The following is a 16,748-nucleotide window of genomic DNA, read 5'->3' on the forward strand; positions in this document are numbered from 1 at the left end:
AAAAAGACAAACACTCAAAAGAACATTTCATTTTTTTTTTATTCTTGAGTAAAAAGGAATGTAAGAAGTGTATAAAAGGAAAACTTAACATTGCAGGGTAACTCATCACCATGGTAATGCCTGGCGAGCCTTGTCTGGGGCCTGTATTAACATCTGATGGTCTGTCAGGATTAGATAATGTCTGGCCAGCCTTGTCTGGGGCCTGTATTGACATCTGAAGGTCTGTCAGGATTAGATAATGCTTGGTGAGCCTTAAGACTGTAAGGGGCCTGTATTGACATCTGTAGGTCTGTTAGGGTTAGATAATGCCTGGCTAGCCTTGTCTGGGGCCTGTATTAACATCTGAAGGTCTGTCGGGATTAGATAATGCTTGGCGAGCCTTAAGACTGTAAGGGGCCTGTATTGACATCTGAAGGTCTGTCAGGATTAGATAATGCCTGGCTAGCCTTGTCCGGGGCCTGTATTGACATCTGTAGGTCTGTTAGGATTAGATAATGCCTGGCTAGCCTTGTCCGGGCCTGTATCAATATGTGAAGGTCTGTTAGGGTTAGATAATGCCTGGCTAGCCTTGTCCGGGGCCTGTATTAACATCTGTAGGTCTGCCAGGAATAAAACAATTTAAACATCTTATAATAGACAATTGTTCACATAAATTAACAGGCCCCAGATGTCAAGGTCACCATGGTAACATCAAATAGCAGTTCACAGTTAAATGGGAGAGAAGATCGTGAGACCTGTGATCATGAAAAAAATTAATGCTCAAACAATTCTAGTTTTCCATTCAAATGCATGTTACTTAAAAGTGCTTGCTGTGCATATGAACTTCCAGATGAGTGCAATTTCCATGAAAAATATCAACGTTTAAAATTCTGAACATATCATGATCCTTGGTCCAAGAACACAATCATTGTCACTCCCATCCTCCATACTACAGGAATTGTGTTAACTTTTGCTCTCGGTTCCCCTGGAACCATCCTCGATACCCAGGGAAACATTGACAGCATGCATCTCTGGAATATATTGTGGCAAAATCGACAGCCCAGTCATTGCAATCTTGTAGATGAACAGACTTGTTTGATCTTTGGGTGAAACAAATCTCGAAGTCGCCATAAAATTAAATCAACTGGCTTTAAATTTTGTTATCACTCCTCTGAAATCTTCAAAAGAAAACCTCAGGTTAGCTTTGGTCAAGTTTTTTTTTTCTTGACCACCAAGTAAACAGTTGTGTGCTGTTAATTTTGCCATGAAATATTCCCCGGGTACAGAGAGCAAAAGTCAACATAATCCCTCGAGTAACGATGATTTGTGACTTGCCAGCCACATTCTACAATCACTCAGATGTATATTTCTAAACATTTTCTTCACGTTGAAAAGTATGGTTTATATAAGGATTTCCGCAAAACAACCAATGAATGTTTATATGTGAAGTTTCGATGACTAATACTGTATTAGGCAAAGAGTTGCAGAATCGTCATTTCAGTCCAATTACAATACTATAGCCAGGGCTTTTTGGGGCCATTATGGGCCCAATTGAAATTATTTAATATTTAAGACAAATTCCCAAAATTTGCAGTTCACTCCTGAAAAAAAAATCTTTCCCAATTCACCAATTTTCTTCCCAAAATGAGAAAAAAAGTCCCTTTCCCAAACCAGTGAGAAAAAGCCCCGTCAGCATAGCAATGTACACTGCAGCATGGCCGAAATCGACATCGATCTTTGAGTTTGGAAAAAAACTTGTACACGTTTTACACCTTTGTGTATACATTCTTCCCTAGTCATTTGTCTGGTGAAGGTGACGGTGTACATACCGTACTAGTCATCAAATTGTCGCGTATAAACATTCATTGGTTGTGTTGCGGAAATCCTTATATAAACCATACCCTGAAGTAGATACTTAAATGCAGGCCATTCTGGTGAACTTGCCACATATACATTATCAATGAACAAATTATTGTGTGAATGGTTACATGTATCCCTGGTGTGAACACAAATTGAACACTGGTAAATATTACATAATGAAATGTTACAAAGCTGTATTCAAGTTCAGAAAATGGAGCCCACACACAAGACTTGAGCAAAAACTAGATTATTTTGCAGTTGAAAACCTTGAAGCATCTTATACAACAGTTTATGTAAAGGATATTTTCTTCACAAGGAGCAAATAAACCTAGGCAATCACAGAGAATGTAAAAAAAGGTCTATTGCTGAAAAAATTGCATACAATGTCGATATGAGTTACCTCCCTTTGTACAAAGGACAAAATTCCCTTCGGAAAAAACAAGAATTACACAATGTTTAAGGTAATAATGATTGTGGACATGAGCATATGTCTAAAGATCTCAACAATATGAAACGTTAGTTAAAAAATATCAATGAATCGTTCATTTAAAATTGTACGTACTACCACATATCACAGCAGAGGGTAATTCCATCTTATAAAAAAATAATCTCGGAGATTAAGACCAACATATGCTGGAGCGACATGTATTTAATGTAAACCATATTCCGACATACAGAGAAATGAAATCCCCTATGTACCCTCTTATATCATGTAGTGTAAAATATTTGGCGTAAAGTTAAGGGAGGCCGGGCTAATTTGTGAATCACTCAAATTGATAATTCTGCAAAAATGAAGGAGGGGGCTAGTTCGTTTTGGGCAGGGACTTGATTTGCAGATAAATACAGATCAAACCTTTGTTTCATTTTTCTATAATTTTGTTATAGCTCAGTGTACCGTAAACGTACATTGTATATATTTTGGTAAAAAATTAAGTGCTTAAATGGATTTAAATATTAGATTCATTTAAAGCAGTGATAAATTGGCGCATCCTCAGTACTTGCTGAAGAAAACAATTTCCAGAAATTAAGATCAGTGCAATCATAATTTAGCGGAATACTTTCACCACGAAAATGGTTAAAATAAGATTACTGCTAAAATATATACATTTATAGTAATTGATATATATCTTTAATCTGTTACTACCAGATAAGCTTATAAACATTAAACTTTTTCGTTTCCAGTAACACTTGTTAATTTGCTTTGTATATTGTTATTAAATCTGTTTTGATAGATCAAATATAACCAAGTTAATATTTGTACTGATTAACATAAATTGACAAGAGGCCCAAGGGCCTGAATGTCAGCAGGGTATGGATATACATGTAATTTGACAATAATGAATTTGACAAACATGCATTATACATACAGTTTTGAATTTAAAAAAAAAGAAAATTCTAATACATTTGTATCAGATTCTGTATACAAATTTATGATTAAAGAGTATTTGAGTCTAGGATATATCTGGGTCTGAAAAAGAAGATGTTGAAATTGTAGCCAATTCCACACTTTCAGCAAGGTTATCTAGCCAAGGAAGGTTTCAGGAATATTTATTAAATCAATTTAGGGTTTTTTAAGAGTAAAATAATATCAATTGTTTTGTAGACAGACAATGGATTATGACAGGTTCAAGGAGTTTGCAGCAGGTCAATCAAAAATTTATCTCGGTGACCTAAAAATTTGATACCAGGTAACTGCAGGCATCAAAAATAACTTGACTGGAAGTCAGTGTAGTTTTAGAGGCAGATGACATTTGTGAAGACCCCATTTTCCAGAAGGTACCCTCTTAGTGAGTTCTGTTCTATGGGAGAATGAAATAATTCTATATTGAAGTGTCCTGTCATAAGGAAATTTCAAAAAAGGAAAAAAAAAAGGAAATAACAAATTATAGTAACAACCATACAAATATGAAAACACAGCAACTGTGTAACTTATCAAGTAATGTAAATCACCCCTCATTTCTTAAAATAAACAACTTAGGAATGGTGCATTTCACAGGGACTTGATAGACACAAAATCCCATATACATGTATATTCTGTCCTGTATATAATGTATTTATATAAATATGAAATACAGGATGGGAATTCATGCCAAGTCCCTGTGGGGTATTTTTATTCGTCAAAGAAGATCTGTTGGTCTTTGGTTCTAGAAACATAATCTCACTATTAATTTCACTCATATAAAAAACTTATTTATATAAATGACCATTTTGATAATGTTTCTAAATTTCTGTTTATATAGATTGTAAGTTTAGTTGATACACAGATTAAAGCGTTACCCAGCAAGTGTTTTGACAGCATGTTAAAAGTATAGGTTGAAAATATTTCTAAATCCTATGACTATAGATACATCTCCTGAGCCAATCAAGCAATCCACTGGATTATCAACAATATATATATAATGATTGAATATTTATCAATTATGGACCTTTCGTGAGGTCAATATGGTGGTATCGATATAAAACCATATTGACCGAATACTTCATTTTTCTATTGGGTATGAAACTTGTTTACAAAATGGTGGGATTGCATTATATTTATCTTGGTAACAGGAAATTTACATTTGGGCATTGTGGTGTCACAATAATTATGATGTCATTAATGCAATATTGACCCAGTGTCTCTTAAAAATTGAAACATAGGTTAATATCTGTAAATTTCAAATTCCATGTGGACATGCTTTATAATTAGTCAATGAGAACTGAGGAAAATTGGACCAGTTTTTGATATTTTAGGCTAAGCAGGCTTTTTATTTCCTGTGGATTTTCTTCAATATGTTAAAGCACAATTACATCATGTATTATTAAAGTAACAAGACTTTCTGCAAGGTCTGTCAATAATGAGATACTTTCAAAACCAGGTCTAAAAGTCTACTCAGTTTACAGTTAAAACTCATATAACCCATTTTACTGGAAAACTGAATAGACGTACATTTATACCACAAAACTCTCAGTCTTAAATTTCATTTTCTGAAAGCTTTCTAGGGAATATGAACTCATGAGGACTGTGGTACATCCATAAACAATATTTAAATATCTCGTCATTTTCAAACTGTATATTTTAGGCCAGTAATAACTCTCTACCAAGTGAAAACTGTACAAATTCTCTGTGAACAACATGATTGAATGACAAATGACATGAATGATGCACCATATTATTATAACAGTCGGGAATGGTCACTTTGTTTTCCGTTGGAATGGACAAGAAAATATTGAACTGTGAAATTAAATTAAATGGCATTGCCAATTTTTCCAGGTTTAGATGATAAACATGTAGTGATCTTATTGTTCATTTCATTACTTTTTCTTCATTTTTCTTTCTGATTTTTTTCCCCTTCTGAATTATTCCTAATGTTGAGAAATATCTTAGTCAATTCAGACATTGAATCCTGGATTGAATTTTTGAGTTCACTTGAAGCCTGTACAAAATTGAAATTGTCAAAATTTTTCTTGATTTGAAATTTTCTAAGAGAATGAATTCAATCCAATTGCTAGCAAAGCCTTGAACTGCAGATTCAAACATGAACAAGTATTGTATCGGTCAAAAAGCAATGTCAGTTGATAAGTGACTATGATTGAAAACATTTCCATGGAAACCCTTCTTCCAATGCATGGTGAAACATGTGATGATTTGCAACTAGGTGAAAAAAATGATGCTCGGCAAAATTCTTCTTTAAAAAGCTATATTACCAATAATGAGTGAGAAACTGGTGAGAAACTGGTGACAATTAGTGTATAAAATTGTGTAAAATGTGAAAAAAGCTCTCTCCTGCTCCAAGTATCAACAACATACAAAAATTTACAAAAATATATAAAGTCTTATTGTACAGCAAACAATTCACATTGTCTTTAATTAAATTTTATCTCAAAGCCTGTCATACTTTCACATAGGTGTGCTGAAGAACTAAATGTTTTCAGCATGTCACAATTCCTGTTAAATACAAAGAAAACACCTGTGTCAGTGTACACGAATACTATAACCACAATTTATATGTTATGAATTTCGGAATGTATAAACTATTTCAAAATACCAATATATGTACAAAGATATATGCGAGCTGATCTGAAACCCACAACCCTTTCTTCCCTCTGTAATATCGGGCAAATTTATGCCAGTGTATATTGTGAGGCTCAGCACGAAAATGTAACAAGGAATGGAAGGTGTGAATGGTGACGAAGAAAATAGGAAAAACATGAACCAGCTTACCTCCCTTTATCTATACAGAACCTGTCAGAATATCTGGTGGTGTTCCTCATAAACCAAAGGCAAGTTAAAAGTACACGTTGAAAAATGTATCAACAATTTTATACAAGGATATAAACAGACAATATTATATACATGATACAAAATGGATTTGAGGAAGACTTTTTTAAGATTTCTCATACATACAAGTATATCTTGTCGATATTGACACAAAAGGAAAAAAAAAATCACTTGAATTCATTTCATCTTTTTTTCGGAATGCAAATGAATGTAAACACAACATGAAATGATTGAAAAATTGTGAACATCATGCAAGGCAGTCGTACATGTATAAACACAGGTTCTTGTAAAGAAAACAAGGTCAGACTATAGGTACAAACTTCCCTCTGTCAAGCCTACATAAGACTCGACCCAGTAGTGAGTTCTGTGTCCTTCCAGGTTTTATATTTATAATATAACAGCTTCCTGTTCTCTGTTCATCCATGGCTGCAGGCTATTTTATATGCCAGCTCAACCCAGTACTCTTCAAGTGCCTCTTAGATTATTATATATAGATATATAAACAACAACGATTCCCATCATGGCCCTGTGCATCACTCGCTGGACAATGATTTTGTCAAATTGTTCTAGATAATTGTCCAATACTTTTAATTTTTACACCAAGGCTTGAAACTATATATTATATACACTAACAATATCACATATCTGTGATGAGCCCACCTCTATAAGTAGACCACCTCTTTAAAGTGACCAATTATCCTTTAAATAAACATCCTCTGTTAGATAGAACATCTCTGTTAAACCTGTGTTATGAGACCATTTACACCTGGGTACATATTTCCTCTATAAAGAGGCCGCCTCTGTTCAAAGTTCACTTTTAAGCTTTCCTTTAGATGGTCTTGTGATACAGACATGACTATAAATTACTGAAAAACCAACTCATTTTTGTGGTGACTTAATTTTGCTTTTTCATGCCTCAAAACCTTTTCGTGGCGATTTAATTTCATGATTTACAGTCATAAAAGGCCTACTGTTCCTGTGATTGAAAGTCTTTCGCAGTTATTAAAATTCCCTAAAATCAAAAAAATTAATTACAATTTTTGCGATTTTTAACCGCCAACGGAATATGCGAAAATTAATCGCTCACAAAAATAAGCTGGTTTACAGTACCCAAAAAAATATGAACACATCAATAAAATGAAGGAAAAATAAAACAATAGACAAATGATCATGTGTCAGAAATTAAAGAAAAAAAAAAAAAAAAAATGTGGTACAATCTAACCAATGTAATCTCAATACACCATGTTTTCTGATGGATTTATCTCCGTTTTAAATCAATATGCAACAAAACATTTTGTTGGTTTAAGAATCGTGCACAAATATAAAACAATTTCATTTAAATCCACTGTAAAAATCTATATTTGTTGGCATGACCTGTGAGACCGATAACCAGTTAATTAACATGAGTGATCTTCGTCACCGTGAACAACTAATCAGAGTACGGAAAAGTAATTCTGAACAATGTGGCTCTAGACCCCAGCTTCATCAATATTTCGAAACTTAAATGTTTTCAAAGGATTTAAAATCATCACTGAATTTATGGACTATTCCATAAATAAGATTATTTCCTGCTAATCCACTATGGACAATTTTAAGCTTTTATCCTATGGTGATACAGATATGTTAATTCATGGTATAGAATATGTCATTCATTGAATAGAATATGTCATTCATTGTATGGAATGTCATTCACGGTATAGAATATGTCATTCATTATATCAGTATGGAATGTCATTCATGATATAGAATATGTCATTTATGGTATAGAATGTCATTTATGGGATAGAATGTGTCATTTTGGTATAGAATATGTCATTCATTGTATGGAATGTCATCCATGGTATAGAATATGTCATTTATGGGATAGAATATGTCATTTATGGTATAGAATGTCATTGATGGTATAGAATGTGTCATTTATAGTATAGAATGTTTCATTTACAGTATAGAATGTGTCATAAATGTCATGGAATGTCATTCATGGTATAGAATATGTCATTTATGGTATAGAATATGTCATTTTTGGTATAGAATATGTCATAAATGTCATGGAATGTCATTCATGGTATAGAATATGTCATTCATTGTATGGAATGTCATTTATGGTATAGAATGTGTCATTTATGGTATAGAATGTGTCATTTTTGGTATAGAATATGTCATAAATGTCATGGAATGTCATTCATGGTATAGAATATGTCATTCATTGTATGGAATGTCATTTATGGTATAGAATGTCATTTATGGGATAGAATGTGTCATTTATGGGATAGAATATGTCATTTATGGTATAGAATGTCATTTATGGGATAGAATGTGTCATTTTTGGTATAGAATATGTCATAAATGTCATGGAATATCATTCATGGTATAGAATATGTCATTCATTGTATGGAATGTCATTTATGGTAAAGAATATGTCATTTATGGTATAGAATGTGTCATTTACATTATAGAATGTGTCATTTATGGTAAAGAATGTGTCATTTATGGTATAGAATGTGTCATTTATGGTATAGAATGTGTCATTTTTGGTGTAGAATATGTCATAAATGTCAAGGAATGTCATTCATGGTATAGAATATGTCATTTATGGTATAGAATGTCATTCATGGTTATAACTGGTCAAAGGAAACACTATACACAACATATAACTGTATAGCCAGAAAATTTTGCAGATTGAATTTTTGCTGCTTGATTTTCTAAACGGAAGGGAATTTTATACAGAATACAGTTTCATGACCTAGAAGTAGAAAAGTATCAGATTTTTATGAATGTTGTCCTTGATAACCATAAGACAGGTGCTACCTTAGTGATACAATAATTTGATAAAATGTTTGCCATCACAGTGAATCGGTAAAAATACTGCAAAATTAACTGTCTGTACTATGTATAATAATGATGTAATACACCTTAACGTAATATTGATCATAATGGTGAAATTTGAAGTGAAAGACTTTCATCGGTTTGATTTTTGGTTTCGAGCATTTTCAGTTCCACAGCATCTGAATCTGTAGCATCTTGACGACGTAATGTTGGTCGTTTGGTTCTGGAGTCACGAAGTGGCTTTTGAGTTGGCACAAAGTCACTCCGAAATATTTCTGAGTTTGAGTTTCGTGAGGACGAGGCAGAAGGATAGAAAGCACTGGGAGAGGCCATTTGCAGAGGACAGTTTCCTGCGTGACCACCATTTGTTAGGTTTCCATTGCTACTTTGTACTCGAACGTTGTTATTTTCCTCGTACCTACTTCCTGTACCCACACCATTTGCCACGGTACAGTTTGGCAGCACGTTCTTATTCATTATTATTGTCTCGCCTTGGTCCGAGGCCGAGTCGGCTGATGATACGCTGACGCTGTCAATACTAGGGATTTGAAGGTGTGCAAGTGCTGCCCTCTGTGTAGTGATGTGACCTTTGGCGGCCAGATTCTTGTTGTCCAAGGCAGGCAGAAATCCCTGGTGGAAGCTTAATTGTGAAGATTTGGTGATAAGGTTGGTGAACTCATCGTTATTAAAGAGGTTGCCATGGAGACCGGACATGTCCACATGGTAACCCCTGTTGACCTGGCCTCCTCTGGAAGCCGGACCAGTTATCACAATTTTTGGTTTGTCTTCTTGCATAATGTCCAGTACAGTCACCACAAAGGAATAGCAGAACACATATTCCACCTATGTAAAAAAAAATGTGATATTATATATAATTGGGTGAGCTGTATATATTAACACCTCGTTTAAGACGTTTTTTATACAAAAATTCAACTGAATTAATCAACTTACAACATTCAGTTAAACCGAATTCAAGGCCTTTTCAATGTCCTTAATAATCTTTCAGGGATTTTCAATGTCCTTAATAATCTTTCAGGGATTTTTTAAGTAGAATAAAAGACAATATAAATCTTTTTAATGCTTCAAAATATTACGAGGTGGCATGAAGGAGGACAAGCTTCAACATGGTATGATCTTATTTATGCCCATTATTAAGGCAGGTACCTAAATATCCCTGATTGTTGTCAAAAAACAATTTTACTTTTTTTTTTACTTACAACATTTGGCACCAAGTCTGGGCGATTTTTCTTGACAATCCGAACAGCACCGAACACATCAACTTCTCCTTCAGCCTTCAACTGGTCCAGACAAATATTCGTGACGCAGTATACTCCACAACGTGTGTACCCATCCCTGACAAGAATAAACACCGCATTCACTTATAGGCACGATACAGACAGGGTTGAGTGGGTCGGTACACTACTCACTTAGACATGATACAGACGGGGTTGAGTGGGTCGGTACACTACTCACTTAGACATGATACAGACGGGGTTGAGTGGGTCGGTACACTACTCACTTAGACATGATACAGACGGGGTTGAGTGGGTCGGTACACTACTCACTTAGACATGATACAGACAGGGTTGAGTGGGTCGGTACACTACTCACTTAGACATGATACAGACAGGGTTGAGTGGGTCGGTACACTACTCACTTAGACGCGCTACAGACGGGGTTGAGTGGGTCGGTACACTACTCACTTAGACACGATACAGACAGGGTTGAGTGGGTCGGTACACTACTCACTTAGACATGATACAGACAGGATTGAGTGGGTCGGTACACTACTCACTTAGACATGATACAGACAGGGTTGAGTGGGTCGGTACACTACTCACTTAGACATGATACAGACAGGGTTGAGTGGGTCGGTACACTACTCACTTAGACATGATACAGACAGGGTTGAGTGGGTCGGTACACTACTCATTAGACATGATACAGACAGGGTTGAGTGGGTCGGTACACTACTCACTTAGACATGATACCGACAGGGTTGAGTGGGTCGGTACACTACTCACTTAGACATGATACAGACAGGGTTGAGTGGGTCGGTACACTACTCACTTAGACATGATACAGACAGGGTTGAGTGGGTCGGTACACTACTCACTTAGACATGATACAGACGGGGTTGAGTGGGTCGGTACACTACTCACTTAGACATGATACAGACAGGGTTGAGTGGGTCGGTACACTACTCACTTAGACATGATACAGACGGGGTTGAGTGGGTCGGTACACTACTCACTTAGACATGATACAGACAGGGTTGAGTGGGTCGGTACACTACTCACTTAGACATGATACAGACAGGGTTGAGTGGGTCGGTACACTACTCACTTAGACATGATACAGACAGGGTTGAGTGGGTTGGTACACTACTTAGACATGATACAGACAGGGTTGAGTGGGTCGGTACACTACTTAGACATGATACAGACAGGGTTGAGTGGGTCGGTACACTACTCACTTAGACATGATACACTCCGGGTTGAGTGGGTCGGTACACTACTCACTTAGACATGATACAGACAGGGTTGAGTGGGTCGGTACACTACTCACTTAGACATGATACAGACAGGGTTGAGTGGGTCGGTACACTACTTAGACATGATACAGACAGGGTTGAGTGGGTCGGTACACCTCTCACTTAGACATGATACAGACAGGGTTGAGTGGGTCGGTACACTACTCACTTAGACATGATACAGACAGGGTTGAGTGGGTCGGTACACTACTCATTAGACATGATACACTCCGGGTTGAGTGGGTCGGTACACTACTCACTTAGACATGATACAGACAGGGTTGAGTGGGTCGGTACACTACTCACTTAGACATGATACAGACAGGGTTGAGTGGGTCGGTACACTACTCACTTAGACACGATACAGACAGGGTTGAGTGGGTCGGTACACTACTCACTTAGACACGATACAGACAGGGTTGAGTGGGTCGGTACACTACTCACTTAGACACGATACAGACAGGGTTGAGTGGGTCGGTACACTACTCACTTAGACATGATACAGACAGGGTTGAGTGGATCGGTACACTACTCACTTAGACATGATACAGACAGGGTTGAGTGGGTCGGTACACTACTCACTTAGACATGATACAGACAGGGTTGAGTGGGTCGGTACACTACTCACTTAGACATGATACAGACGGGGTTGAGTGGGTCGGTACACTACTCACTTAGACATGATACAGACGGGGTTGAGTGGGTCGGTACACTACTCACTTAGACATGATACAGACGGGGTTGAGTGGGTCGGTACACTACTTAGACATGATACAGACGGGGTTGAGTGGGTCGGTACACTACTCACTTAGACATGATACAGACGGGGTTGAGTGGGTCGGTACACTACTCACTTAGACATGATACAGACGGGGTTGAGTGGGTCGGTACACTACTCACTTAGACATGATACAGACAGGGTTGAGTGGGTCGGTACACTACTCACTTAGACATGATACAGACAGGGTTGAGTGGGTCGGTACGCTACTCACTTAGACATGATACAGACGGGGTTGAGTGGGTCGGTACACTACTCACTTAGACGCGCTACAGACAGGGTTGAGTGGGTCGGTACACTACTCACTTAGACGCGCTACAGACGGGGTTGAGTGGGTCGGTACACTACTCACTTAGACATGATACAGACAGGGTTGAGTGGGTCGGTACACTACTCACTTAGACATGATACAGACAGGGTTGAGTGGGTCGGTACACTACTCACTTAGACGCGCTACAGACGGGGTTGAGTGGGTCGGTACACTACTCACTTAGACATGATACAGACAGGGTTGAGTGGGTCGGTACACTACTCACTTAGACATGATACAGACAGGGTTGAGTGGGTCGGTACGCTACTCACTTAGACATGATACAGACGGGGTTGAGTGGGTCGGTACACTACTCACTTAGACGCGCTACAGACGGGGTTGAGTGGGTCGGTACACTACTCACTTAGACGCGCTACAGACGGGGTTGAGTGGGTCGGTACACTACTCACTTAGACGCGCTACAGACGGGGTTGAGTGGGTCGGTACACTACTCACTTAGACATGATACAGACAGGGTTGAGTGGGTCGGTACACTACTCACTTAGACGCGCTACAGACGGGGTTGAGTGGGTCGGTACACTACTCACTTAGACATGATACAGACAGGGTTGAGTGGGTCGGTACACTACTCACTTAGACATGATACAGACAGGGTTGAGTGGGTCGGTACACTACTCACTTAGACGCGCTACATACGGGGTTGAGTGGGTCGGTACACTACTCACTTAGACATGATACAGACAGGGTTGAGTGGGTTGGTACACTACTCACTTAGACATGATACAGACAGGGTTGAGTGGGTTGGTACGCTGCTGCCATTCCTCCACACAGCCCATCAGGTAGATCATGGACTTAGAACTGTGGGGGGTCTTTTCCTTGGCTGGCCAACAGGTTAGTTGGAAAGTTTTGACCACAGCATACTCAGCTGTGATGTCAGACATGCACGTCAGGTTCTGAAAAAGATACTCTAAGCTTAGTCTGGTATTCTCAGCCATATTGCTTTCATGATAAATCTGATCTTCAAATGAAAAATTCAGGTCAAATCTGTCATACATTTAAATTTGCATACTACAAATTCAAAGAAAAACTGAGGAGGTTTGCATATACATATATATAGACATTGCACCTGCTCTGTGATCAGTTGATGGTATGTAAATGAAATTAATCATATAATTACCTGTTACAGTAATTTTTTTTGATAAAAAAAGGTGTGACCTTCAACCTTTTGACCTTGACCACTAACCACTTAAATGTGATCGTAACTTTGCATCACATTTAAGGTCATAGAGGTCCAGAGTTTAATATCTAAATGCTTCCATTTAAAAATTTATGACTTTTCAAGGGAAGATGTTTTGATCCTCTTGATAACAAATATCGACAATAATTGTAAAATTAAAGCAATACATGCCCTAGGGGCCTCTTGTGTTTTCCTTGTGTCAAGCTGGTCATTATAATTATGAAATTGTGGTATATATATAACAATACTGCGTGAATATTTCTATATTTATGAATACATTACAATGATTTTTACTCTCCTACGGTAACAATACTTCATTATAAATATCACAATTATACAGTACAATGAATTAGGAAGGGTAGAAAATTCTGAATTTCTCTATTTCAGCAAAGCAGAGCTGCTACCAACCCCGAGACAAGTCTGAGGTAAGGATTGTCCTGAGTGATGCTGGCTCAGCGGTTTTAAGATCCCTCAATGTTTGTACAGGTTTATAAATTAGTGACAACTGGCAGTCTTTGTCATCCCAAGCTAATATAACATTATGGCCAATCTTCGTCAGTGTACACAATGTATGCAATGTCTAGCAAATATCTGAGTGATCTGGCCCTCAGATGTTATTGCCGTATTGTACCTAGAGCTATTGCGCGACAACCAACACTTTAGCCTGGCTGTGGCTACCATATAGCATACTTCATTTTTTTTTTTGCATTTTCTGTTTGTAATCGACAATGTTAATCTGTCAAGTGTTTTCGTGATGTGTCTGGTCGTGACTCAGGAGATAACGTGTCTAAGGATTCAATGGTATGACACACACAGCTCTGTTATAACAAAGGAATTACAGTTACTCACTAAATGTGAAATTATACGCCAAGAATGCACAGATGATAGATCTGTACTAAATAGTTAAAAGTAAACCCATACTACAAGTATGAAATTCCAGTAACACAGGAGATAGAGCTTAGACAAACTGTTTCTTTGATGCAGATCAAAGGTTAAAATGTAGGTCAGAGTGACCTATTTGTTATGCATGACACGCATGTTACCGAGGTACACCCCTATCCGAAGTCTAACAAAGTTTTAGTGACTAGTAATGTAGTAGATAGAGCACAGACAAACATTTTCTTTCATGTAGGCCAATGGTCAAAATGTAGGTCAGAGTGACCTACTTTTGATACATGACATACTTCCTCACCAAATTGAGCCCATACCCCGAGTACGAAGCTCCAGTGACAAGAATGACTTGGAGATAGAGTCTGGACACGGTAACAGAAGGTTGGATGCATGATGGACAAAACTATAGCCCCCGGATCCTGATAGAAGACTTACAAGAGGCCCATGAGCCTTTTTTGTAACCTGATCAGTTCTGATATGACTGATAGATGTTTTGCGTTTAATCTGACATTTAACACATCTCACTCTGGCCCTGGGAACTTAAAAGTAGATAAATGTTTGTTCATTAGATCAAACTTTGAAGTTCTTCATTCCAGCATGTTGATTGACTAATATCATGACCATATAGGCCTCATAATTTATGAGATTTGAATAAATTTGACTCCTGTAATCTTTCAGGCATGCTACTTGTACAATACCATGAATCTGTGCTTTGTGGTTAAAGAGGAGAAATTTGTTTCAAAGATTTGAACAAATAAAACCCCTTGAAAATATGTCAAGGTCATTCATATGAACAAACTTGCTGGCCCTTTGTCCTAACATGCAACTGACCCAACATTAGGACCCTGGGCCTCTACATTAGTGAAAAGAAGCTGTTTCAATATTCCAACACATTAGACCCATTGACCTTGAAAGTTGGTCAAGGTCATTCATTTTAACAAGCTTGTTAGTCCTTCATCCCAGCATGCTACTGACCCAATATTTTGACCATGGGCCTCTTTATTACTGAAGTATTTTAATAATTTGATCTATGTGATCTTGAAAGTATGTAAAGGTAATTCATTTAAACAACTTGCTAGCCCCTTATTGTAGCATACTAATGACTCAATAGTATGACCATTGGCCTCTTCATTATTGAAAAAATGTCCTTTAAAGATTCTAATATATCTGACCCATGTGACCTTGAAAGTAGGTCAAGGTCTTTCAGTTGAACAAACAAATTGGTTGTTATTCATCCAAGCATCTTCATTATAGAGAAGAATTTGTTTATAGATTTGAACACATCTGACCCCTTGTGACCTTGAAAGAAGGTAAAGGCAACTCATTTAAACACACTGGCATAATATCATTATAAGCCTGAGCTTCTAGGTTATTGCTCCTGGTTGCTGAGAAATATTGTTTGAAAAATTTGATACATTTGACCCCTGTGACATTAAGTATAGGTCAGGTACATTGACAATTTATAGCAAAAATATGCAAACTTGTCTATATATACAGGTATGTCCGAAGCAAATTGTGAAAATGAAATCTGTCTGTAAATATGATTGTTAAAGAGTAATGGCAAGGAGTGTATCATAGTCATGAAATGTAAAACTGAGTCGTAACAGTAATGTTGAGACCAATATTAACGTAAACTTGTCAAACAATAGTCCAATGCAAAAATATCTGTGGTTTTTAATATCCCCCGTTTGTGTGGTGGAGACGGAGTGTACCGATATGACATTGTGACATTTGTTCAAGGACGGTGGCTATATGGTGGCGATGACGTCATACAAATCAAATTAAGTGTGTGTAGATTGCTCCCACAGGGCTGGATTATCTGTGTCACTAGAAATACCACAGTCTCCGTTGTGCACCCCGTTACAATGGACACGAACAACGCTCTATATTAAGTGAAACACTGACGTCAGCATGCACTAGACGGCTGGAATCAATAATCACGGCACTTGGTACCAATGACATGGTGTCTCCCTAACATAGCTAAACCAGTAAATAAGGTGTAAAAATAGCACCTCTGGGTCAATATTAAGTTTCACAAGATTCTAAGTCGAGGCCATAGCCACATTTACTTCAAACTTTAGGTAAGGGGTTATATGAAGATGGAGCCACATT

The 16,748-nt window shown here is 37.4% G+C and overlaps 1 protein-coding gene across 1 annotated transcript in view; it reads right to left on the reverse strand.

The window, feature by feature from the left end:
- Nucleotides 1-21: 21 nt before the first annotated feature.
- The window catches only part of LOC117326258 (receptor-type tyrosine-protein phosphatase mu-like), an 85,699-nt gene continuing 68,972 nt past the window's right edge, over nt 22-16,748 (reverse strand). The window contains exons 14-16 of the mRNA XM_033882937.1: nt 13,280-13,461; nt 10,144-10,279; nt 22-9,769 (exon numbers count right to left, since the gene is read on the reverse strand). Of these exons, the coding sequence (XP_033738828.1) occupies nt 9,029-9,769; nt 10,144-10,279; nt 13,280-13,461 (1,059 nt within the window). The 3' untranslated portion in view covers nt 22-9,028. The remainder of the gene's footprint in view (nt 9,770-10,143; nt 10,280-13,279; nt 13,462-16,748) is intronic.

Source organism: Pecten maximus, chromosome 4 (genome assembly GCF_902652985.1).
Source record: "Pecten maximus chromosome 4, xPecMax1.1, whole genome shotgun sequence".
NCBI lineage: Eukaryota > Metazoa > Mollusca > Bivalvia > Pectinida > Pectinidae > Pecten > Pecten maximus.